Consider the following 25,183-nt stretch of genomic DNA (forward strand, 5'->3'; position numbering starts at 1 on the left):
TCTATGGTGTGTAGAAACTCCACCGTTGAAAATACATAAGTGATAGGTCCAGGCATGGCCAAATGGCCAGCCCCCAAACGTGGTCACAAGACCGAATGATCAAAAGAAAAAGTATCGAACCAAGCTAACCACGATGTCTCATAGACTAGTTAAAAGTTCTATTTATACTAAACTAGCTACTAGGGTTTACATAGGTAAGTAATTGATGCATAAATCCACTTTCGGGGCCCACTTGGTATGTGCTTGGGCTGAGCTTGATCTATCCACGAGCTGAGGCTTCTCTTGGAGTTGAACGCCAAGTTGTAACGTGTTTTGGGCGTTCAACTCTGGTTTGTGACGTGTTTCTGGCGTTTGACTCCAGAATGCAGCATAGAACTGGCGTTGAGCGCCGGTTTACGTCATCAAATCTAGAATAAAGTATGGACTATTATATATTGCTGGAAAGCTCTAGATGTCTACTTTCTAACGCTGTTAAGAGCGCGCTATTTGGAGTTCTGTATCTCCAGAAAATTCATTTTGAGTGCAGGGAGGTTAGATTCTAACAGCATCAGCAGTCCTTTGTCAGCCTCTTGTCAGAGTTTTGCTCAGGTTCCTCAATTTCAGCCAGAAAATACCTGAAATCACAGAAAAACACACAAACTCATAGCAAAGTCTAGAAATGTGAATTTATCATAAAACTAATAAAAACATCCCTAAAAGTAACTAGATCATGCTAAAAACTACCTAAAAACAATGCCAAAAAGCGTATAAATTATCCGCTCATCAATTACCCTATACACCTGAGTGACTAGAGTGCATATACGCTCCTAGTGAGGGTTCAAGCTCGACTCTATGTTCCTGGATTTCATGAGTGGTGCACAAAATTGTGATCATAAATTGCGCCATCAACATGGTACGCTCAATTGCAATCTCAACTCTTTATCACAACTTCGCACAACTAACTAGCAAGTGCACTGGGTCGTCCAAGTAATAAACCTTACGCGAGTAAGGGTCGATCCCATGGAGATTGTTGGTATGAAGCAAGCTATGGTCATCTTGTAAATCTCAGTCTGGCAGATTCAAATGGTTATGAATGATTTATGAATAAAGCATAAAATAAAGATAGAGATACTTATGCAATTCATTGGTGAGAATTTCAGATAAGCGTATGGAGATGCTTTGTCCCTTCCGTCTCTCTGCTTTCCTACTGTCTTCATCCAATCCTTCTTACTCCTTTCCATGGCAAGCTGTATGTTGGGCATCACCATTGTCAATGGCTACAGTCCCGTCCTCTCAGTGAAAATGTTCAACGCGCTCTATCACAGCACGGCTATTCAGCTGTCGGTTCTCGATCATGTCAGAATAGAATATAGTGATTCTTTTGCGTCTGTCACTAACGCCCCACAATCGTGAGTTTGAAGCTCGTCACAGTCATTCAATCCTTGAATCCTACTCAGAATACCACAGACAAGGTTTAGACCTTCCGGATTCTCTTGAATGCCGCCATCAATTCTAGCTTATACCACGAAGATTCTGATTAAGGAATCCAAGAGATATTCACTCAATCTAAGGTAGAACGGAGGTGGTTGTCAGGCACACGTTCATAGGTGAGAATGATGATGAGTGTCACGGATCATCACATTCATCAAGTTGAGGAACAAGTGATATCTTGGAACAAGAATAAGCTGAATTGAATAGAAGAACAATAGTAATTGCATTAATATTCGAGGTACAGCAGAGCTCCATACCTTAATCTATGGTGTGTAGAAACTCCATCGTTGAAAATACATAAGAACAAGGTCTAGGCATGGCCGAGAGGCCAGCCCCCATGATCTAAGATAGCATAAGACTACTCAAAGATAGCTACCAAGTGTCTAATACAATAGCAAAAGGTCCTATTTGTAGAGAACTAGTAGCTTAGGGTTTACAAAGATGAGTAAATGACATAAAATTCCACTTCCGGGCCCACTTGGTGTGTGCTTGGGCTGAGCATTGAAGTATTTTCGTGTAGAGACTCTTCTTGGAGTTAAACGCCAGCTTTTGTGCCAGTTTGGGCGTTTAACTCCCATTCTTGTGCCAGTTCCGGCGTTTTACGCCAGAATTCTTGAGCTGACTTGGAACGCCTGTTTGGGCCATCAAATCTCGGGCAAAGTATGGACTATTATACATTGCTGGAAAGCCCAGGATGTCTACTTTCCAACGCAGTTAAGAGCGCTCCAATTGGGCTTCTATAGCTCCAGAAAATCCACTTCGAGTGCAGGGAGGTCAGAATCCAACAACATCTGCAGTCCTTTTCAGCCTTTGAATCAGATTTTTGCTCAGATCCCTCAATTTCAGCCAGAAAATACCTGAAATCATAGAAAAACACACAAACTCATAGTAAAGTCCAGAAAAGTGAATTCTAACTAAAAAATAATAAAAATATAATAAAAACTAACTAAAACATACTAAAAACATACTAAAAACAATGCCAAAATGCGTACAAATTATCCGCTCATCAATGAGCTATCTCCTTACAAGTTTACTTGTCTCTTATTGTGTGATTTGAATTAGTGGAATTTGATTTCTGTTTGTCTTGAAGAACTTGTTTATTTTCTTAACCAAGTAGGTGTAGACATTTCATCATATAGTTGCATTCATATGTATAGGTTGCATTGCATTGCATGAGTCCTAGAGTCCCTACTCATTCTTTTTGATCTCTTAGAAGCTTAGCATGAGGACGTGCTAATGTGTAAGTGTGGGAAGGTTGATAAACCACTATTTTATGGTTTATCTTATGTTGAACTGAGTGGTTTTTATCACCTTTCTCCTACACCTACTCATGTAATTAGCATGTTATACGTTTGCCTTCCTGATTTAATACTATGATTAAAAACTTGCTTCCAGAGCCTTTAAATTGTAGATTTTTATCCATCTCTATACAATTTGATGCCGTGATCTGTGTGTTAAGTGTTTTCAGGCTTTACAGGGCAGGAATGGCTTGGAGGATGGAGAGGAAGCTTGCAAAAATGGAAGGAGCACAAGAAATAAAGGAGACAATCAGTGAGGAGCAACGCTCACACGTGCGCGTGAATTAAAGTTTTCTCAACGACGCGTGCGCGTGCTTGACGCGTGCGCGTGACAAGAAAAATCGCCAAACGATGCGCACGCGTGAGTGACGCGTACGTGTGACATGCGCGACGTACAGCAGTTGTAGAAAATTGCTGGGGGTGATTTCGGGCCAGTTTTAGACCTAGTTTTTAGCCCAGAAATACAAACTAGAGCCAGGGAACAGGAGGGACTCAGAGGACATTCTCATTCTGCATAGTTTTAGTTTTAGTTTTTGGATATAGAGAGAGATTTTCCACTTCTTCCTCTAGGTTTCTTCACAATCATAGTTATTTGAATTTTATTGCTTTTTGTTGTTGATTGGGATATTGAGAAGAGTTGCTACCTCCGTTGAAGTTTCATTTATTCCAGTTTGTTTCCTTTGTCCCTTACTCTTCCATATCCTGAATCCTTATTCAGAGTTACAATTGGATTGTTTTTAGAATTTATTAATGCAAGAACTATTTTTACTTTTAATTAATTTTTAGTTATTGTTTATCATGTCTCACTTTTATTCCTCTCTTAATTCTGTGAAAGTTATATTCATGTCAATGGAGTAGAACTCCCACTTGACTTGGGGGTTGATTAAAAGGAGACCCTTGAGTTGGAATGTCCAAGCGATTAGTTAATTTGGATGTTATTGGCTAATTCTATATTTACTAATGCTAATTCTTCCCAAGGGAGAGGATTAGGACTTGTAAATAAGAGTTAGCTCAATCACTTGATTTTCCTTTATTTAGTAAGGGTTAACTAAGTGAAAATAACAACATCTTGAAGCTACACTTGAGAAATTCCAACAGGGATAGAACTTCCAATTAATCTACCCCCGGTCAAGGCTTTTTATTTCTAATTTTTATGACAACTTTTTTAAATTGATACGCGGTATCTTCATTGGTTAAGAGCTATACTTGCAACACTGTTTTCTCTATAAACTCTTGATCGGTGATTTTTTGTACGTCAATTTTTGGCGCCGTTGCCGGAGAATTGCAAACGTGTGCCTTATTATAGGTTATTGTAAATATTTGCTTTTGCTTGTTTATTTGTTCTCGTTTTTCTATTTTTGTGTTTTTAATTTTTATTAACTACTATGAATTCTCACCCCTCTGGCTTTAAGTTTGGTTCCAATGTTGTTGTAAGGAATGGAAGCTATAATGAGAACACGCATCAAGGTTGGAATAATCAAAGATGGGAGGAGCCACAAGGATTTGATCAACCTTCTCGGCAACAATCCCCTCCAATGTGCTACTATAACCAACAACCATTCTATGATGCATATCCAGACAATAGTTATGGTGGACCCTTTCATGACAACCAACCTCCACCAAATTACTATGGTCAAGAGCCATTCTAGGGTGCGTACCAAGATGATGGATATGGTGGACCCCCTTGTAGTTACCAACAAGCCCCACCATATGCTTATGAACCACCCCCTCAACATAACTCTGAACCACCATACTCACAAGCCTATTTCCACCATCACCTCCATATGACCCTAATCTTTATCCACCACACCAACCACCATATGAACCATACCCATAACCACCACCTCAATATTCATCATCTCCATATCCTTATCAAGAAGAACCAACTCCGTATTATGAGCCATTTCTCCCAACAAATGAACCCTCCTATCCATCCCAAACCTACATGAAGAACACACTTACCTCTCTCATTGGTCTCACCTCTAAACTCCAACATCTTATATCCTGCATGGACCAACCTTCCACCTTCAATATTCAACCCTCAAGCTCTAGTGCACTTCCTCTTCAACCACATAATGATCTTTCCATCCCATCACCATTCTCCATAGAAGAGCACCCACATCCATCAATCCAAGAGCAAGATGATTCCAATTATGCTATTGACATGGAACAAGAGAGAAGGGATCATCTTCATGAATTCATACTTCATAAGAAGCTCGAGGAGGCCCTAAAGGTGAAGGTAGGAGAGACCCTTGAAGATGAAAGAGTAGTTGAAGGGAGTTGTCATGGAAAGGAAATCATCAAGGAGAAGTACGATTTTATACTTAAACAACTGGACAAAGCAGCAATTATTGAAAAGGAAGAAGTGGTTGCAGACTTAGGAGATGCTGATCCTCCATTGGAAAGTCCAGTCATAGAGCCTCCTTCCAAGGTGTTTGATGTTGATGTTGAGGAGGGTGTACAACCTCCAAGGCAGATCATGGTTGAAGACTTTGTAGAGGTTGATCACGAGTTGGAGATTAAAGAAGAAGAAGCACAGCCTCCCATGCTCTTGGTAGGCAATGCAGAAGAGATTGAATTGGGAGAAAGCTACTAAGAGGAAGCGGTTGAAGTTGAAGAGGCTTACAGAGAGGTGAAAATTGTCAAGGAAGAGCCCAAGGGAATAGAGCTGAAAATCACCTTACCAAAGTTGTTGGAGACCTCTTCCCCAAAGCCATCACCATCCATTCCTTTATTCAAGTGGGTAAATCTTTCATCTCTAAGCTTAATTAGCCCACTTGAATATGTTTTGCTTGAGATGGATGGGCAACTTAGAGCTCTTTGTGGCTATGAGAGTAAGAGAGAGATGGTTAGTGGTAAGAGTTGTCAAGCAAGGTTCAATAAGGTTCCGCATTCCACACTGGAGTACAAGTGTTGGTGTGGAGCCCGAATGGATGGGTCTAGAAAGCTGTTTGGATGCCTTAGTGAGAATTCGGATTACTTACCACCCGGATGGAACCATGATAATCAACTTGCAGATAGGTGTAGAATCAAGATTTGGGATCTCGGAATACATGAGGATCAATCTTGGGAGCTCAAAGCTTGTGAAGAACTCCATCAAAGCTTGAGAAATTTACCTGGTATCGATAGAGCTTATTGGAAGTCCAAGCATTGGTGGAAGTTTCAAGATGAGTTCAAGCACAAGCCACCATGACAAGGAGCTCACCATATGTCCAACTTAAGGACTTTAACTAAAAGTGCTAGGTGGGAGACAACTCACCATGGTATGATCTTTCATTTTTATTATTACTTTTATTTTATTTTATTTTATTTTCACAAGTTTTTCATTCATAATTTCTGCATATTCATTTGCATGCTGCATTTTGCATATTGCATAAAAAAGAGCACACGACGCGTACACGTCATATGTGTGTGCGTGCAACAAAAGAATTGAACATAAAGTTGGGCAGGAGTGGTGCTGGACACGTGCCTGGCGCACAAGCAAGACCACGCGTACGCATCCCTCACGCGTACGCATCGCTTGCGATTTCAGCCCTCCACGCATACGCGTCCCTGATGCGCACGCGTGATCATGAAAAATCAGCCTAAAAATGTGCTGAACAGAGAGTTGTGATGGTCTGGGGCTGGCACTATGCTAGAGGCACAAAATCACCCACGCGTACGTGTCCCTGACGCGTGCGCGTCCTTTCCCTTTCAGACCACCCACGCGTATGCGTGGGCGACGCTTACGCGTCGCAGGGCCAACTTAGTTTTCACGCGTACACGTGATGCAGGCTTACGCGTCACGTCCCGTTTCTCATTCCCTTCTCCTTTCTTCTCTCCTTTCCCCTTCTTTTCCTTTTCCCCATCTATTCTGTCTCCCTTCTTTCCATTATTGCATTTATTTATTTCATGTTGCCTTAGTTATCTATGGTTTCTTCTCATGCATTTTTATGCTGATGTTGGAATTTTATTTGGGTACTATTTTATTATTTTGAGCTTGTGGAATTTATGAGGACTGATTTGACAATTGATATTTCAATTTGGCTCTCTTATACATTTGGATTACATTATTTTCATTCCAATTATACCTTGCACACCACGTTTGTGAAAAAGCTTTTCTAGCACTTTGAATCCTATTTTCTTTTACTCGTTTACTTGTATGCCTCTTTTTCATGACAGTTGGATTCCACATGTATTTGAGATTATTATTCACACTTATCTTCATTACATATGATCTTTAATTTGGCACATTTAATAATTGATGCTTGAATTATGCTTCTCATGCCCATTACTTGCATGCTTTTACCATCTTGCATCTAATTTTATGAATTGCCTTTTTGATCCATATTGATGTCTTACATACATGTTGTAGCTACCATGTAGTTGGGCTAACATATTTCCTTTGGCATTCATTATCACTTGGAATTTTCTCCCTTCCGGTCTTAGTTGTCTATATTTCACACTCTTCCTTTTCTTTCTTCTTTAGACATGGGTATCAAGAAAGGAAAAGAGAAGGCCACTGACAAGACACCGGCACGGAAAGGAACCACGAGACCTCCAGCTAAGGCGCTTCCATCTACAAGCGTCAGTTGGAGTAACCCGTCCACTTGCACATCTTAGCATGCACCGAGGACAGTACAATCTTTAAGTGTGGGGAGGTCGATACTGACTTCCGTGGGTTAGTTACCTTCTTTTCAACACCAATCATTTATTTTCTTTGTTAGTTGTTGCATTTGCATGTTTGTTTACATGTATGTCTTGCTTGGTTATAATAATGAGTTGCTTTTCAAAACCCTTTTTACAATATTTCACTAATTTAAATTGATTTTTTTTAAATTGTTTGAGGATTGTAATTTGGAACATGAATTATAGCTATGAACACACAACCTATGAGATTTGAGCTTAATTATATGGTTACATTATTTAGCCATAAATTTTTATTCTTGTGTGTTTTCTTCTCTATGATTGTAATATATATTTTGTTCCATTCTATATGTCCATTGTTTAGTGTATTTACATGCTTGCATATGATTGAGGCCATCATTTGTTGTTAGCTCACTTATCTCAAATAGCCTACCCTTTCAATCACCTTTGTTTGCCACCTTGAGCCTTTTAATCCCCGTTTGTTCTATATTTTACCACATCACTAGCCTTAAGTGGAAAAACAAGTAATTACCCCAAATGAATCTTTGGTTAGCTTAAGTTAGAGATTGTGTGTCAGTTAAGTGTGGGGAACTATGGGAACTTGGGTTGATGAAAGTATACAGTGTTTTATTGACAAAATATTGGGAATTTAGGTACTTACTCATGTGAGACCAGAAAAATTAAAAACTCATGTGCATTGATATGTTATGTTTGCTTTCAAAAAAAAGGAAAAAAAAAGAGAAAAACCAAAAAAAATTCAAATAATTAAATAAATAAGTGAATAATGGGACAAAATTATCCCAATGTTAAGATTAATAAACGATCAATGCATATGTGATAAAATTAAAGAAAAGTTGATACATGAGTATGTAATACAAAAGTGAGAATTTTGGGTAGCTAGGCATGATTTTAGAGTTACATAGAGTGTGTATGTGTGTTAGGTGAGAGCTTAGGTTAATCAAAGATTCATATTTTAGCTCACTTGGCCATATATATATCCTCACCCGTACCTTAGCCCTATTACAACCTTGAAAAGACCTCATGATGTTTGCATTGGTATACTAAATACTTGTTGATTGGTTAGATGAAGAACAAAATTGTAGAAATCATGATTAAAGAAGAGTAGAGTGATTGACCCTAGACATTTGAGAGATTAGAGTGCATATACACTTTCTGTGAGGGTTCAATAATTGATTCTATGTTCCCAGCTTTCATGAGCTATCTTCTTACAGGTTTACTTGTCTTTACTGTATGATTTGAATTAGTGAAATCTGGTTTATGTTTGTCTTGGAGAACTTGTTTACTTTTAACCAAGTGGACAGAAACAATTTGCATTTAGTTGCATTCATACAGATAGGTTGCATCTCATACTTTCTACCATTCCTCTTCACTCTTATAACCTCTCTTGAGTTTAGCATGAGGACATGCTAATATTTAAGTGTGGGGAGATTTGATGCACCACTATTTCGTGGTACATCTTGTGCTTAATTGAGTGGATTTTATCCAGGATTCTCACACTTATTCATGTAAATCGCACATTTTACATTTTCCTTCCTAATTTTGTGCTATGATTGAAAACATGCTTCTTTGGTCTTAATTTTGCTATGTTTAATCCTTTCTTATTACCATTCAATGCCTTGATATGTGTGTTAAGTGTTTTTAGAGATCACAGGGCATGAATGGATTAGAGGATGGAAAGGAAGCATGCAAAAGTGGAACGAATACAAGAAGCTGAAGGAACTGCAAAGTGTTAGCCCTGACCTCTTCGCACTCAAACAGTTATAACTTGAGCTACAGAGATCCAAATGAGGCGGTTTTAGTTGCGTTGGAAAGCTAACATCTGAGGCTTTGCAATGATATATAATTTGCCATAGCTGCCTTGCTGTTGGGCAACGCGCACGTGTAGATCACGCGTACGCGTGACCTGGCGAAAGTTCAATCCACGCGTACGCGTGGACGATGCGTACGCGACATGTGCACGTACTGGACGTATCAAAAATCACTAGAGGCGATTTCTGGGCTATTTTGACCCATTTTTTGGCCCAGAAAATACAGATTAGAGGCTACAGAGTGGGGGAATCCAGGGAATTCATCATACACTTCTCACCTTTTAGAATTTTAGGTTTTAGATGTAGTTTTTAGAGAGAGAGAGAGGCTCTCTCTTCTCTCTAGGTCTTAGGATTAGGATTTTTTCTTTTTCTCAATTCCAGGTTCAATGTTCCGTTAATTTATTAATGAAAAGAGTATTTTTCCATTTAATTTTATTATTTGTTTAATTGCTTCCATTTAATTTTAATTACCATGTTCCCTTTTTACTTCTTTTATGATTTATGAAAATGGCATTCATGTTAACCGAGTAGACTCCCACCCAACTTGACTTAAAGTTGATTAAGAGGAGACCTTTGAGTTGGAATACTCAAGAGTTAATTGGTAAGTTGAAGTTGTTGGCATGCTTTCTAGTTATTAATGCTAATCTTTCCCAAAGGAGAGGATTAGGACTTGTGAATAGAAATTGGCTTAACTACTTGACTTTCCCTTATTCGGTAAGGGTTAACTAGGTAGAAACAACAATCAATTATTAACTGATCTCGAGAAAATCCAACAAGGATAGAACTTCCGATTAATCTCTCCTAGTCAAGGCTTTTATTGTTATTATTTTATTTTCTCTACAATTTACTTTTCTTGTCTCTTATCCAAAACCCTAAAAAATATACTTTTCCATAACCAATTATAAGCACACCTCCCTGCAATTCTTTGAGAGACGACCCGAGGTTTAAATACTTCGGTTATTATTTATTAGGGGTTTGTACTTGTGACAAACAATCTTTTGTACGAAAGGATTTTAGTTGGTTTAGAAGCTGTACTTTCAACGAGCCTTTATTTGTGAATTCTAGACCACACAAAAGTCCGTTCATCAGTCAGTTAAGAATGAATCACAAAATAGTAGATAAAAAAATTTTGTTATAGCAAAACATTATATATTCACACATATGAAGTCAAAAACTAAAGTTGGAGATCATTTGGTGTTTAAATTCTGACTTTGTTGGATGTTTAGGTAATTTTTATCAACTGCAATTATATTCATGTGTTCATTGAAAGAGTTTTTTGGAAAGGTGTTAAGAAGACACTTATTACTCTTTCAACTAAAATAATTGAATATAAAACACCTTTGAAGGCATCCATTTTGGTGACTGATGACGGCCCAAAGCGGCTTTGAGATTTATCTCAAAATAAGTTCGGCATTGCAAGTATAGTTCCCAACCCAACAATTGGCTAACAATCAAAACACAATAACCGGGAGTTTGAATTCTCGGGTCGTATCCCTAGGTGTTAAAATTAAGTGTCATTATTGCCTATAAGGGAACAAAGGGGGTTGATTGAAAGAAGCAAGAAATTAAAATGCAAGAGAGTAAGAAAGCATACAAGAAAATAAATGAAAAGCAAGTAAAGGCAATGAAAATGAAATTTAAATTGTAAAAGGAGCTCTTGGCGAGAATTAGGTAATTAAGGCTTGCTATCATAGTTGTGGACCACAAACTTGGTAATTGTGTGTGGATTAATCCCAGTTAGTCAACCCTACATTGAGGATAAGTCAACTAGGCATAATTAATCTCAATCCCTAAGTCCTAAGTCAACACTATTTATGGGTCACTTAGAGTCAAGGGAAACCAAATTAATTAACAATCCTCACACAATGTGGAATGGACATCCACCACTCAAGTTCACCCAAGCATGAAAAACTAGGCTAAAACCAACCCAAGCATTTTATCAAACACTTGGGAGGCATGAAAATAAAGCATGGTAGTATAACAAGAAATATAAATTCTACAACTACCAAAAGCAAGGAAAGTAAGATAACAACTCAATTAAACAATAAAGAGACATGAAACATAAAATTGTATTAAATGTAAATTAAAGTAACGAGAGTGAAAATACATAAAAGTGGCAAAAATAGAGAAAATAACAAGATACGTTAAGGAAATTAAGACAAGAAAACAAGGAAAGGTAGAAGAAAGTAGATTAAAACAAGAATTGAATAGGAAAATTACTAGGAAAGTAAACTAAGAATCCTAAATTCTAGAGAGAAGGGAGAGCTTCTCTCTCTAGAAAGCAGCCTACATAATGCTAAACTAACGCTAATTTCTCCCCCTTTCACAAGGAAAGAGGCCTTCATTGATATAGGAAGAATCAGCTTCAGAAAGTCCAAAAACTGGGCTCTGGAGGCCCAGAAATCGCCCCCAGCGATTTCCATTGAGTGAGTCACGTGCTGGGACGTGTGCGTACGCACAGGTGTGTGTGCATGCACACATGTTGATTTTCTTCTTGTGCGCACGCACAGGATGTCGTGCATACGCACTCATGATTTTACGGTTCTTGTGCGTATGCACAGTGGGTAGTGCGCACACACACACCAATGTGTGATTCTTCTTTGTTTTCTTCATGTTTTCTCCTGTTATACATGCTTCCTTCCACTTTTGCCTTGCCAAACTTGCCTCTAGGACCTAAAATTACTTAACAAACATGTCATGGCATCGAATGGCATAAAAGTAGGATTAAAATCACTAATTTAAGCTCAAAATAGCATGTTTTTACAATTAGGCACAATTGAGAGAGAAAACACAAAAGCATGCTATTTACATAAATAAATATGGGTTTATGTGATGAAACCCACCCAAATCAAACCAAAATATATCGTCAAATATGGATTCATCAATTTTCCCACACTTAAACAATAGCATGTCCTCATGCTAATCACAATCAAGGGAGAATGATAAAGGGGGAAAGCAATTTATTCAATACAACTAACTACATGCATGCAAGTACACTCAATGCTATCTATCTATATGTACAATATGATTTCCTATGGAGTTTGGCAAGAACAAACGAAAGGTTCCAACCAATCCAAAACAAGCCTTAGGGCCAAGGCAAAGAGTCAATACCCTATGATCAAAGTCCAAAGAATTTAATTGAGATTTTTTTTCAAAAGTAAACAACAAGCAACTTGCAAGAAGATACAATATAAGGGACAAGAACATAAAATTGAGAGATCGAACCCCTCACCGAATGTGTATTCACTCTATTCGCTCAATATTTAGGGCTTAATCACTCAATTCTCCTTTAATATTGTTTCTCAAAGATTTGCAAGTCATTTAACAATCAACAATTATTCAGTGCATGCATACAGATATCAAGAGGACTTATCCATGGGTTGTAATGGGGCTAGGGTCAAGGTAAGATTGTATTTGCTTAAGTGAACTTGAAATTTGAATCTTTGATTAACCTAAGCTTCCCACCTAACCTACAACAACCTATTCAATTCTAATGCAAACCTAGCTACCCATTCTTCACTTTTTTCACACACTCATGCATTCTCTTACAATCACCACACATATTCATTAATTCTTATTGAACTTCACTTTGGGGCATTTTGTCCCCTTTTTTTTCTTTTCTTTTTTTATAATTTTTTTTTTCAAATTTTCAAACTAAAATATATACAAGAACATCAATACATATGTTTTAACATTTAGTGCATGAGTATGTACCCAATTTCCAAAATTTTGACAAAAATATAAAAACACCCTTTTATCCCAAATAGTGTTCCTAAACTTCCCAAACTTGAATGATAAACACACTCACTAGCCTAAGCTAATCAAAGATCCATACAAGGGATATTTATTGTTTTTTTTCACTTAAGGCTTGTAATGTGCTAAAATTAAGAACAAATGGGTTTAATATAGGCTCAAAGTTGGTAAACAATAGAAGATAAAAGGTAGGCTATTTGGGTAAAATGAGCTATTTGAAACATTGGCCTCAACCATATACATGCATTCATACACAAAATAATAAACATATAGAATCAAGCAAATCAAAGATTACAATCATAAAAGGAGTCTATCACACAAGAACAAACTTTATGGTTGGAAATGTGCAACCATACATTTAAAGCTCAAATCTCACAAGGTATGTTGTCTAGCTTTTTTTCTATGTTCTATGAAAAAGGATACTTCAAGCAAGTTGAAAGAAAACAATTCCAATTCAATCAATGGCATGCCCTAAAAGGGATTTCATGAAAATTTCTTGTTGTTTTTACCAAGCTTATTCAATCTAATATGCACATGCAAGTATTTACTACCATAATACTATAAGAATTAAAGAAATATATACAAATAAATCAAACAAAGTGCAAATAAGGACGAAAATTGCAAAAAATTGAAGAAAAAGAACAAGAAGAGTATTGCAAAGTGTCTAAGAAAAGAATTTTACCTCCCTCGAAATTGGCGATCCTCCCCCACACTTAAATAATGCAGTGAAGGACTATGAGGCTCCACCTTCAACTGATGGGCACCGGAGGCTTCGGTTGCTGTGTAAACAAATAAACAAAAATTGAAAAAAGTGAGATGTGTGTGGTGTGATGAAAGGCAATGTGTGTATTCTAAATGCGCGCACAATTTAGAACACAAACATTAGCGAGGTAAAAATAACAACCACCTATTCAATGGAAATAGCACGTGTTTCTCAATTAAGTATTCTAGGTTGCAAGTGAAGCATAAGAGAAATTTAAGGCACAAGCAACCCTAGGTAACACAAAAGTGAATTGAGCATTTGATATTGGTTATTGAAATTGTGCATGTGAAAGCGCAAAATTGGTATAAACTAGCACAATAAACAACAACCAATCCATTAATGAACGAAAGACTACTTATTCATCATGACACATAATGCAATAGTCACATGGAAAAGTACTTGTTACAAAAAGTGATAAGCTTGATAAAAATCAAGTTGAGTCACTCAAACAAATGCAAAGCATTAACAAGGAACAAGTACCGTACATGTGATGAATTTTGATATGAAAATCATGATGAGCAAGTAATTTCAATTCAATTGACTAAAGTAAGAGTGCACAATTCAAGATGCCAAACAAGGATAAAGTCTAATGCATATGGTAGCTACAACATATGAATCAAAATCACAATTCAATTAGGTAATTAAACAAAGCTTTAATGCTTAGTGCACACATTTATCAAACTTGAAACCAAATTCAAGCAAGAAGCAACCTAATCAACATCAACAAACACTTGCAACTTATTTACTTCATAAACAACTAAACTAAATCTAATATAATCACTAAAGTGAAAATGAAATGCAAACAAAATGGACAAGAACAAGCAGAAAATAGGGTGAATGGAGACGAAGAAGGAGGAACAGAAAAGAGGAGAAGAAGTACAGAGAAGAAAAGAAGAGAAAAGAAGCATAATAGTGAGAAAACAGGGGGCATGCATACGCACAGACACATGTGCGTACGCACACCATGAGGAAAAAGAAAGGTGTGCACTCGCACACTTTATGCGAGCGCTCCTGGCAAAAGAGGGAGTAAGAGGTGTGCGTGCGCACACAGGCCCGTGCGCGCGCACAAAAGCAAAAAGAGAAGAGGTTCACGCACACAGAGCATGCGAGCGCTCCCACTAGAGGGAGTGCAAGGTTGCATGCAGACGCACAAGCCTGTGTGGTCGCACAGAAGCGCAAGAAAAGGGATGTGTGCGTACACACAAGTCAAGGAAAAATAGGAAAGCGCCCACGTACAAGCTGTGCTAGCGCTGCGAGCAGAGGGCATAATCATTAGTGTAAGAAAATAAAAGTTGTGTGCACATGCACAAGTGTGTGCGCACGCACAGATGCCCTGTTTTCCAAAAATTTTTCTCAAATTTCTAAGGTTCCAAGCCTTAGTTCAATGAAAGCTCAACCCCCAAAACATTCAAACATTTAAAATTTCATGACTTTCATGCAAATTAAGCTACTAAACTCAAAATTAAACTAATTCTAAGCAAACCAAAATAAGCAAAAATGCAATAAACCAAAATTATATACAAGAAAAAGGGTAAGAACAATGTTACCATGGTGGGGTGTCTCCCACCTAGCACTTTGGTTTAATGTCCTTAAGTTGGACTTATGGAGAGCTCTCATCCAACCTCCTTGAAATCCCACCCAAGATTGTATTCCCCAAGACTCTTGAGACTCCAAAGCTTGTGCATCCAAGTCTTGTTGTGAATTCCTTGCATTCCATCTAGGTAACAAGCATTTGAAATTCTCGATTCCTATAGCACAATAGCACAAAACTCACAATGCAATGGGTAAGAATTCATAGGATAAAAAGAAAAAAAACTAAAGGTAATAAGAACAAGTAAAATGAACTCTTAAAACTAGCAAAAACAAGAAATCAATCAAAGCAAGTTATTTACATATTAACATATTTACAATAGCAAAAAATAAGCAAGTAACATATGTACAATCACCCAAAAATAAGCTATTCACAATATTCACATATTTACGATAGCCAAAAATAATACCATTGCAACTCCCCGGCAACGGCGCCAAAACTTGATGACGGCCCAAAGCGGGTTCGGAATTTATCTCAAAATAAGATCGGCGTTGCAAGTATAGTTCCCAACCCAACAATTGGCCAACAATCAAATTTGAATCAAAAGATAGTCACAATCAAAACACAATAACCGGGAGTTTGAATTCCTGGATCGTATCCCTAGGAGTTGCAATTAAGTGTCATTATTGGCTATAAGGGAACAAGGGGGGTTGATTGAAAGAGGCAAGAAATTAAAATGCAAGAGAGTAAGTTAGCACACAAGAAAATAAATGAAAAGCAAGTAAAGGCAATGAAAATGAAATTTAAGTTGTAAAAGGATCTCTTGGCGAGAATTGGATAATTAAGGCTTGCTAACATAGTTGTGGACCACAAACATGGTAATTGTGTGTGGATTAATCCCAGTTAGTCAACCCTACATTGAGGATAAGTCAACTAGGCATAATTAATCTCAATCCCTAAGTCCTAAGTCAACACTATTTATGGGTCACTTAGAGTCAAGGGAAACCAAATTAATTAACAATCCTCACACAATGTGGAATGGACATCCACCACTCAAGTTCATTCAAACCACACAATTTCCCAACCAAGAGTGAGAAAAAATAGGCTAAAACCAACCCAAGCATTTTATCAAACACTTGGGAGGCATGAAAATAAAGCATGGTAGTATAATAAGAAATATAAATTCTACAACTACCAAAAGCAAGGAGAGTAAGATAACAACTCAATTAAACAATAAAGAGACATGAAACATAAAATTGCATTAAATATAAATTAAATAACGAGAGTGCAAATACATAAAAGTGGCAAAAATGGAGAAAATAACAAGATAAGTTAAGGAAATTAAGACAAGAAAACAAGGAAAGGTAGAAGAAAGTAGATTAAAACAAGAATTGAAGAGGAAAATTACTAGGAAAGTAAACTAAGAACCCTAAATTCTAGAGAGAAGGGGGAGCTTCTCTCTCTAGAAAACAACCTACATAATGCTAAACTAACCCTAATTTCTCCCCCCTTTCACATGGAAAGAGGCCTTCATTGATATAGGAAGAATCAGCTTTAGAAAGTCCAAAAACTGGGCTCTGGAGGCCCAGAAATTGCCCCCCCAGCGATTTCCATTAAGTGAGTCACGTGTTGGGACCTGTGTGTATGCACAGGTGTGTGCGCACGCACACATACTGATTTCTTTCTTGTGCGCACGCACAGGATGTCGTGCATATGCACTCCTGGTTTTATGGTTCTTGTGCGTACGCACAGTGGGTAGTGCGCACGCACACTCCAATGTGTGCTTCTCCTTTGTTTTCTTCATGTTTTCTCCTGTTATACATGCTTCCTTCCACTTTTGCCTTGCCAAACATACCTCTAGGACCTAAAATCACTTAACAAACATGTCATGGCATCGAATAGCATAAAAATGGGATTAAAATCACTAATTTAAGCTCAAAATAGCATGTTTTCACAATTAGGCACAATTGAGAGAGAAAACACAAAAGCATGCTATTTACATGAATAAGTGTGGGTTTATGTGATGAAACCCACTCAAAACAAACCAAAATATATTGTCAAATATGGATTCATCAGTGACTACGAATACTTGTCACAAATTATGAAAATAAATATGAAAGACCACTTGAGTTATTTTGTGACAATGTGTTACTAGTATAATATTTTTAACTTTTTTGTTAAACAAGAGTTCATAGTGTTTAAGTGTCTAATGAGCAAATTAGCACAAACTCCATGAATGCGTATATGCATATTTGGTTTATAAGAAATAAACACCCATGGTTTTTCATGTGGATGCTATTCATATGGGTATCATATCATTTTATGATATATTGTTTCAGTGGGAGTGTATATTTGGATGCTCATACTCTTTAGAAAAATTTGTGATATAGATGTTTCTACAGAAATAAAGTATTCAGTTTTGTTTTCACTTTGACTCATGATCTCATAGAGTTTATTAAAGTTGTACAAGTTGAAAATAAGCCTGCATGAGGTCATTTTCGCATGTAATTTCTGAATTTTCTCATCCAAATTTGATCTATGTCTTTGAGTATTGATGTGCAGAAAATTACCGATTAAGAATTTATATTAGAAATCACGTTGCAAGTACAGTTCTTAATCGATGAAAATTTCGCGTATCAATTTAAAAAGGGTTGTCACAAAATTAAGAACAAAATACTGGGAATAGAATTCCCAGGTCGTCTCCCAACGAGTTGCTAAGAGAGTGCGAATTATTGATTAGGGGTTTCTCAGAAATTTAGAGTTTGAGGAATGGGCAAATAGATGATTGTAAATTAAAGCAGTGGAAATTAAGAGAAGGATTGATGTAATTAGAATAAAAGCCTTGACCCGGAGAAGATTAATCGGAAGTTCTATCCTTGTTGGATTTTTCCAAGAGTAACAGTGAGAGGTTGTTATTTTTACTTAGTTAACCCTCAACAAATGAAGGAAAGTCAAGTAATTGAGCTAACTCTTATTCACAAGTCCTAATCCTCTCCTTCGAGAAGGATTAGCGTTAGTGACTAGAGAGCCAGCCAACAACTTCCAATTACTATTTAACTCTTGAGTATTCCAACTCAAGGGTCTCCTATTAATCAACTCCAAAGTCAAGTTGAGAGCCTACTCTATTGACATGGATGACATTTTTGCATGCATGTAAAGGGAGTAGGAAGAAGACATGGTAATAAAACTCAATTGAAAATAATCAACAAATAAAGAAATTAAATAGAAAAGTATCATTGCATTAATTAATTCCAAAATCGAACTCTAGACAAGTAAATAGGAAATAAAAGAGTAAGGGAATAGGAAGCAAACTAGAATGATAAAACTTTAACGGAGGTAGTAACTCTTCTCAATATCCAACTCAAAAGCATAAAACTGGAAATCTATGGATCTATGAAGAACCCTAGAGGAAGTGGTAAATCTCCCTCTAAGATTCCAAAACTAAAACTAAAAACTAAAAACTGAGAGTGTAAATGAATGTTGAGTCTCTGCTGTCCCCTGGCTCTAGTCTGTGTTTCTGGGCCAAAATCTGGGTCCAAACTCAGCCCAAAATCGCCCCCAGCGTTTTCTGCACGTGGTGCATGTCACGCGTACGCGTCATGTACGCGTGCGCGTCGATGGTCCTCTGCGCGTCTTGAGCGTGCACGTCAGGTACACGTCCGCGTCGCTATGGGGTGCGCCAAATTTTGCGTGCGCGTCAGGTACGCGTGCACGCCGATTCTTGCTGGTCAGCTCCTTAGTTTCTTTTGTTCCTTCTATTTTAGCAAGCTTCCTTTCCATCCTCTAAGCCATTCCTGCCCTATGAAGCCTGAAAACACTTAACACACGGATCACGACATCGAATGGTAAAAAGGGGAATTAAAAATACACAATTTGAAGGCCTAAGAAGCAAGTTTTCAACCACAGAATAAAATTAGGAATGGTTTATGAAACCATGCAAACTGTATGAATAAGTATGTAGAGAATTGATAAAACCCACTCAAATTAGCACAAGATAATCCATAAAATAGTGGTTTATTAAGTATATTAGTGTCGTGATCATCGTGGTTTCGTCATGACCCTAATGTGATCAAAGCTACGGTGATTCCTTATCTAATATATGAGATGGACCATATTATTCAAGTAATAAGGGAAATAGCATTCAAATGCGTGCATAAGGTTTATAAGATGTGATTATCTCAAGAAAGAATATATGTATAGCCCAAGTGGGAGATTGTTAGAGAATTGTTTATTTTTTAATTTGTTTGTGGGCAATACATATATTGATTATAATCACAAATTATGCTATTTTGAATTAAATGACTTATATAACGGTGATCTCATTTATTTTTATAAATGCTAAATTGAATAAGTCATAATTACTTTTGATTTGGAATTAAATGAGAATAAAATCAAATATTATCTTTTAGACTTTAGATATATTATCTTTTGGACTTAGATACTGTTTTATTTGGATTTTAGGGTTTAATGAGTGCCATGCTCAAATATAAATAGCGGTTTCAGGATTTCGGTCCCCAATATACCAAAGCCGCCTCTGTCACTCTTTTTCCATTAGAAGAGTTACAATTCAGACCTATTAGGGATAAAGAAGGCTTTGGTTGAGAAAGATCAAAGAACCAAATTCTTCCAATCATATTTATGAATTCAAGTACGCTTTCGCATAGATACGCTTCCGCATTCAAGTATTTTCTTTCTTAATGGTTTACCATGGATAATCTTGAAATTAAGGAATTTTGAGAATATTCCAATATGAATAAGATTGAAGGAGGCTCAGAAGGTTTGCAAAAGCTCTTGTTGAGAAGACTATTATTATCATGCTGGGTTGAGTATCATTGGAGAAGGAGGATATAATCTTAAGCTTACATGAGGATGGTTATGAAGATGATAAAGTTTAAAGGAAAATTAGGTTAACTATGGCTTGCAATGATTGTTTTGGATTTAGTAGTTCAAAAAGTAGCACCCTGTATTGTTTGTGGTGATACAGTTGGGTGGGGTTAAGTTACTGGTGTTGGATGCCTAAAATGAGTGTTGTTTGTGAGAGGAGACCTAAATATGGGGTGGTGGTGGATGACGAAGGTTTAAGATGAGAAGACTGACTTAGTAGAGACCTTTTTCATATTTTTCTTGAATAGATTTCTAGAGGAAAGATACCTCATTTGGGGAGGTCTTATTGGAGTGTTATAGCTAGGAAGCATTGATTAGGGGATCTAATTAGCATTAGATGGAGGAACTGTCGACAAATTTTGTGGAAGTATTTGAAAAAAGACGCAATGAGTAAAATTACTCAAAAAAACAAAAATACCTAAAGTGTAATGAGTTTTAAAAGAACAAAAGTCAAATGTTCACAATTGTTCCTTTTAGCTAGGGGTGTCAAAGTGTTACCCTGCCATGCCTAGACCCACCACAAAATGGAATCGGACGAGCCAAAAACTCAAAGGAGCCAAAACTCAAAGGGTATTAATGTCTATAGAAAAGATAATTTTAGCTTCACTTTTTAATTATTTTTTAAACAACTTTCTTTTAATAATTTTCATATACGTGGTTAGTTTTATCTATTAATTAGTCACAATGATCCTTAATAAGTTAAATAAAACTTAAATATGTGAACAATAGAAAAAATTAAAAAATATTGGTCAAAGAAATAATTTGATTTATGAAATTTAATTTTGGGGGACTAAACTCAGTTGTCTTATAAGATTCAAAGGCCAATTTATTGAGTAATTTGTAATGACGACATGCTAATGACACGGAAACAAATAATATTATATGTTGACATGTGATAACCAAAGCAATATATGAACAAACCCTCTTTTGTCATATACTACAAAAAATTTGGGTAAAAACGGCGATTTTTTTGGATAATTACGGCGGTTTGAACCATCATTATTACTAAGTACGGCGGTTTCGAAAAACGCCAGAATTCACAGCGCCATTTTAGTTATTACGTCGGTTTTCTAAAAAACGCCACAATTTCTTGAGTTTAAAACGGCGGTTTTTTGCTGGGTTAAAACGGCGATTCAAACCGCCGTTATTTCCATGTTAAAACGGCAATTTTTTACTGGGTTAAAACGGCAGTTCAAACCGCCGTTATTTTCAGGTTAAAACGGCAATTTAAGGGTAGGTTAAAATGACAGTTTAAACTGCCATTATTACCCTCACAGAATGACATTTTGATCGGTTAAAATGGCATTTTTGAACTGCCGTTTTTACCCTAATAGTGCCATTTTAGTCGGTTAAAACGGCATTTTTAACCGCCGTTTTTACCCTTACAGAATGGCTTTTGGTTGGTTAAAATGTCATTTTTGAATCGTCGTTTTAACCCTAACAGTGACACTTTTTTATCGTTTAAAAATACAATTTTTACCCTCGTTTTTATCGTGTTAAACAAATAATATTTATTATTAAAAATCATAATCCATAAACAAAATATTATATAACTCATAAACAAAGTATTAAACATAATATATGATTTTTTAGTATTGGAAATCAAAAGTAATAACTCTTATACAAAGTATCAAACATAACATAATTTTTCAACTATAAATGTCATAACATGTAACTCTTAATACATAAAATCTCCATCATATTTCATGTTGCTTGCTCTAGAAGACCTACTTCCTAACTCTTTTGGCGATGAAATCTCACTCTCTTGATTCAATTCCTACAACAAAAATATAATTTAAAAACATAATAAAAAAGAATAAAGTGCAGCAGGAATAAGTGATAGGAATTTTCATCTTTGGAGCAACAGCAGCAATGTCTATTCCTTCAAATACATGAAGTGCAGCTTCAAAATTACCCTTCTTATATTCAAGGCTTCCTAGTAAAGCTCTACCTTCCTATGAGAAAAGGGTCATTTACTCATTTAGTTTCATCTTATAATGAGAAGACATCTCAATCAATGAAATCATAAGAATATATTAAGAAAGGAAGCAAATTTTCTCAGCCACTTATCAGCATATAAGGAAAATGATAATAACAACTTTTATACAAGGAAAGGTATTTTGAAATCTTTGAAACTTTGAAAATTCTGCTAACACAACATTTCATAAATCATAACCATCACACTGAAGAAAAACAGGCCTTCAATAATGTCATTACAACAATCATGCCATCACCAGTTAACTACCAAGCCCGAATTTTTACCTGTAAGTAATATGCATGCTCCCAAACATCTATGCCAATTGCCAAGCAATGGAACCAATCTTGGTCCCTTCGTAACCAGTGGGTCCTGCAAAACATAGGGATATGCATGGATAACAGCAGCTCAAAATAATGAGAAAGTGAAAAAAATTAAAAAGAAAAACATGTGGAACTGTAACGAACATCTTCTCTAATATACACTTTTCACCGTAGTAATCAGTAAGCAATATCACTATTTGCAGAATATGTAGTAGAAACCCAAGATTAACTAAAGAAAGTTAGAAGGGACAAATTACCTGATTCGCAGTGGTTTCAACTACAAGCTTCTTAAACTCCTTGTCTAGACCGAGCCACTGGCAAAGCAGTACAAATTAAATGGAGCAAAAACAGGATAATTCAAATAAATAAAATAATAAATGAAACATAGAGCTCTAATAATCTACATGGACATAACAAAATTAGTAAAACATACCACCCATCCAGACCCTTGTAAGGCAGCACCCTCTGCGTTCACCTTCTGTACCAATTTTCGAAAGAGCCAAAATGCTCGTCAATGGCCCATCCCAGTGAACCCTTGGGAGGCTCGCCGCCTCCTTCCTGTAAATAATGAAGCATTAAGCAAAAGAACTACTTAAGCAATTCAAGTTCATCAGATAGTGTTCACACTTCCTGTAAGTATGCTGCATTCATATTCCATAAATTGGAAATATCAGTACAGAGCTACAAAGTAATAATCTATATAAATTGATTCTCTCATGTGCCAATTGCTTAACGAAGACGTATAAATAATTGTAAAAGAAAAGATAAATATAAAAAAACCAGGTGTTTACATGGATAGTTTACATGGATAATTCCAGGTGTTTTGGAAGGACATCATGCATTCATGTTTCATAGTTTACATGGATAATTCAACAACGCTAATAACTGATATGCTAACATAGAGTTGCTTTCACTCTGGAGTCAGACCAACAACCCCTGAAAACAAGCAAAAGACACAAACATCAGGTTTATGATACAGATATATTGAAGCATAAGTACTGTGAACATTGTGAAATTAAAAGAGCACTGATTAAGGATTAAAAAAAAGGAAGCTTCATGCTGGAGTGTGAAATAGATAAGTTTTCAATGCATTGGAAAAAGGCATAAAAAGAAAAAACTTCTGAAAATATACTCTTTTTAGTATCTTTAACTAGTACTCTTAGAACATTGGAGACACTGGTTAGCAAAACCTGAATCATATATACAAAAATCTTATGTTACAAGTGAAACTTAGTTTAATATGATTAGTTGATTATGTATATGGACCAATGGGGATTTTATCAAAGAAACGCAATTAATCACAGATATTGAGAATCCTTCATCTTTCAACAACAAAGCTAAAAATGCATCAAACTATATAATCAGATAGAATGGATTGATTGATGTATTTGAAAAGGATAGAACTACTATTGTTCATAAAATTCTTCATACCACATGCCAATCTTCCACCAGCATTTCCAGTGCTCAAGCTGAGTTCTTTCCCACCTGCAAAAGCATAAGTAAAGTAAAATGCAAATTAGACTAAAGTAAATAATGCTCTAGTTATGAGTAAGCAATGAAGTCATGATGTAAGTCCACAATTACATGGCAACATAAAAAACATTAGCACGAAGAGAATAAGCCAATTTCATTTTCATCTAATGTTTACTTGGATCAGACAACAGTGAAGAAGCTTTTAAGAAATTTCTTGTGCAACAGCAAGAGTTGTAAGGCAGAGACGTATATAAAAATGTATAACAAGGAAATGCTAACCTTTTCCAAGGTCATCCTCAAGCTCATGAACCACCAAGGCTCTTCCAACTACTAAATTGGGGCCAATCAGTGGTATCTGAACAGAGAAAAGAAACACAAAAATGATTGGGAATTCAAATTAACACACGGAAATGAAACTAAACAAAAGAAGGCACCTGATTGTCGACAATGGTTGCTTCTGCAACTCCTGAATTTCAAACATGATGTACAGATTGGTTCAAAAAGCAGTCCAAAGCAACCAAAGACGAAAGATGAGAGAAAGATGGATTACCATATGCATTAGCAACTATGTTTCCCAGGTCACCCGCATGGCAAATTTGATCTCCCGGAGCACCATGTTTCATCTTATTAGGATGAAAATGTGGTCCTAAATATGCCATTGAAGAAGAAAACACTTAAAAATGATATGAAAGCTGTCCTCTGTTTATCATTTCTTTTCAAACAAAAAATTCCATGTGAATTGATTGATGTAGGCCAAGACAATCCACTAGTCATAGACTCATAGCAATAAATATAGCACCATGGTAGACTATCAAAGATGGAGAACAAAAAGAAACATATTACAAGATAAATTAAAAAATTTAAAATATAATAAAAACAGCGCTGTATAAAGTATAAAGTTTGGAAAAGCACGATAGCCATATGACTGTAAATTGACATGGAATGGAACTATGGAAGCAACCAAAATGTGAACATAGAAAAATAACATCACAATCTTAGAGAGAAGAAATATAATGTACTTTACAAAGAGCTCTATATTCGAATTGAAGTCACTTGATACATGATTCCTCCGCCATCAAACAACTTCTAAACAGAATCAGGCTGAAGGCCCTCCTATGCGCTTATTTTCTCTCTTTGATTCCCCAAATTAATTCACGAGTAATATTCAGGATAGGCAAAAGCACTAGTGATACCTTAGCTTCTTAACAAGCAGATAAATGATATATGCATACTATGCAATTCTAGGATTCCATTTCTT

At 36.4% G+C, this 25,183-nt stretch overlaps 1 protein-coding gene and 1 pseudogene across 1 annotated transcript; both read right to left on the reverse strand.

Annotated features, from left to right (window-relative positions):
* Window positions 1–21,832: 21,832 nt before the first annotated feature.
* Window positions 21,833–23,103, reverse strand: LOC112719733 (superoxide dismutase [Mn], mitochondrial-like; annotated as a pseudogene).
* Window positions 23,104–23,273: 170 nt separating this feature from the next.
* Window positions 23,274–24,566, reverse strand: LOC112719806 (superoxide dismutase [Cu-Zn], chloroplastic-like). The gene is made up of 5 exons (XM_025770550.2): window positions 24,476–24,566; window positions 24,360–24,391; window positions 24,205–24,280; window positions 23,884–23,937; window positions 23,274–23,388 (listed from the first exon to the last, which is right to left on the reverse strand). The coding sequence occupies exons 1-5, from the start codon at window positions 24,546–24,548 to the stop codon at window positions 23,363–23,365; spliced, it is 261 nt and encodes an 86-aa protein (XP_025626335.2). The 5' UTR covers window positions 24,549–24,566; the 3' UTR covers window positions 23,274–23,362.
* Between the last annotated feature and the right edge of the window lie 617 nt (window positions 24,567–25,183).

Source organism: Arachis hypogaea, chromosome 1 (assembly GCF_003086295.3).
Source record: "Arachis hypogaea cultivar Tifrunner chromosome 1, arahy.Tifrunner.gnm2.J5K5, whole genome shotgun sequence".
NCBI classification, from domain to species: Eukaryota; Viridiplantae; Streptophyta; class Magnoliopsida; order Fabales; family Fabaceae; genus Arachis; species Arachis hypogaea.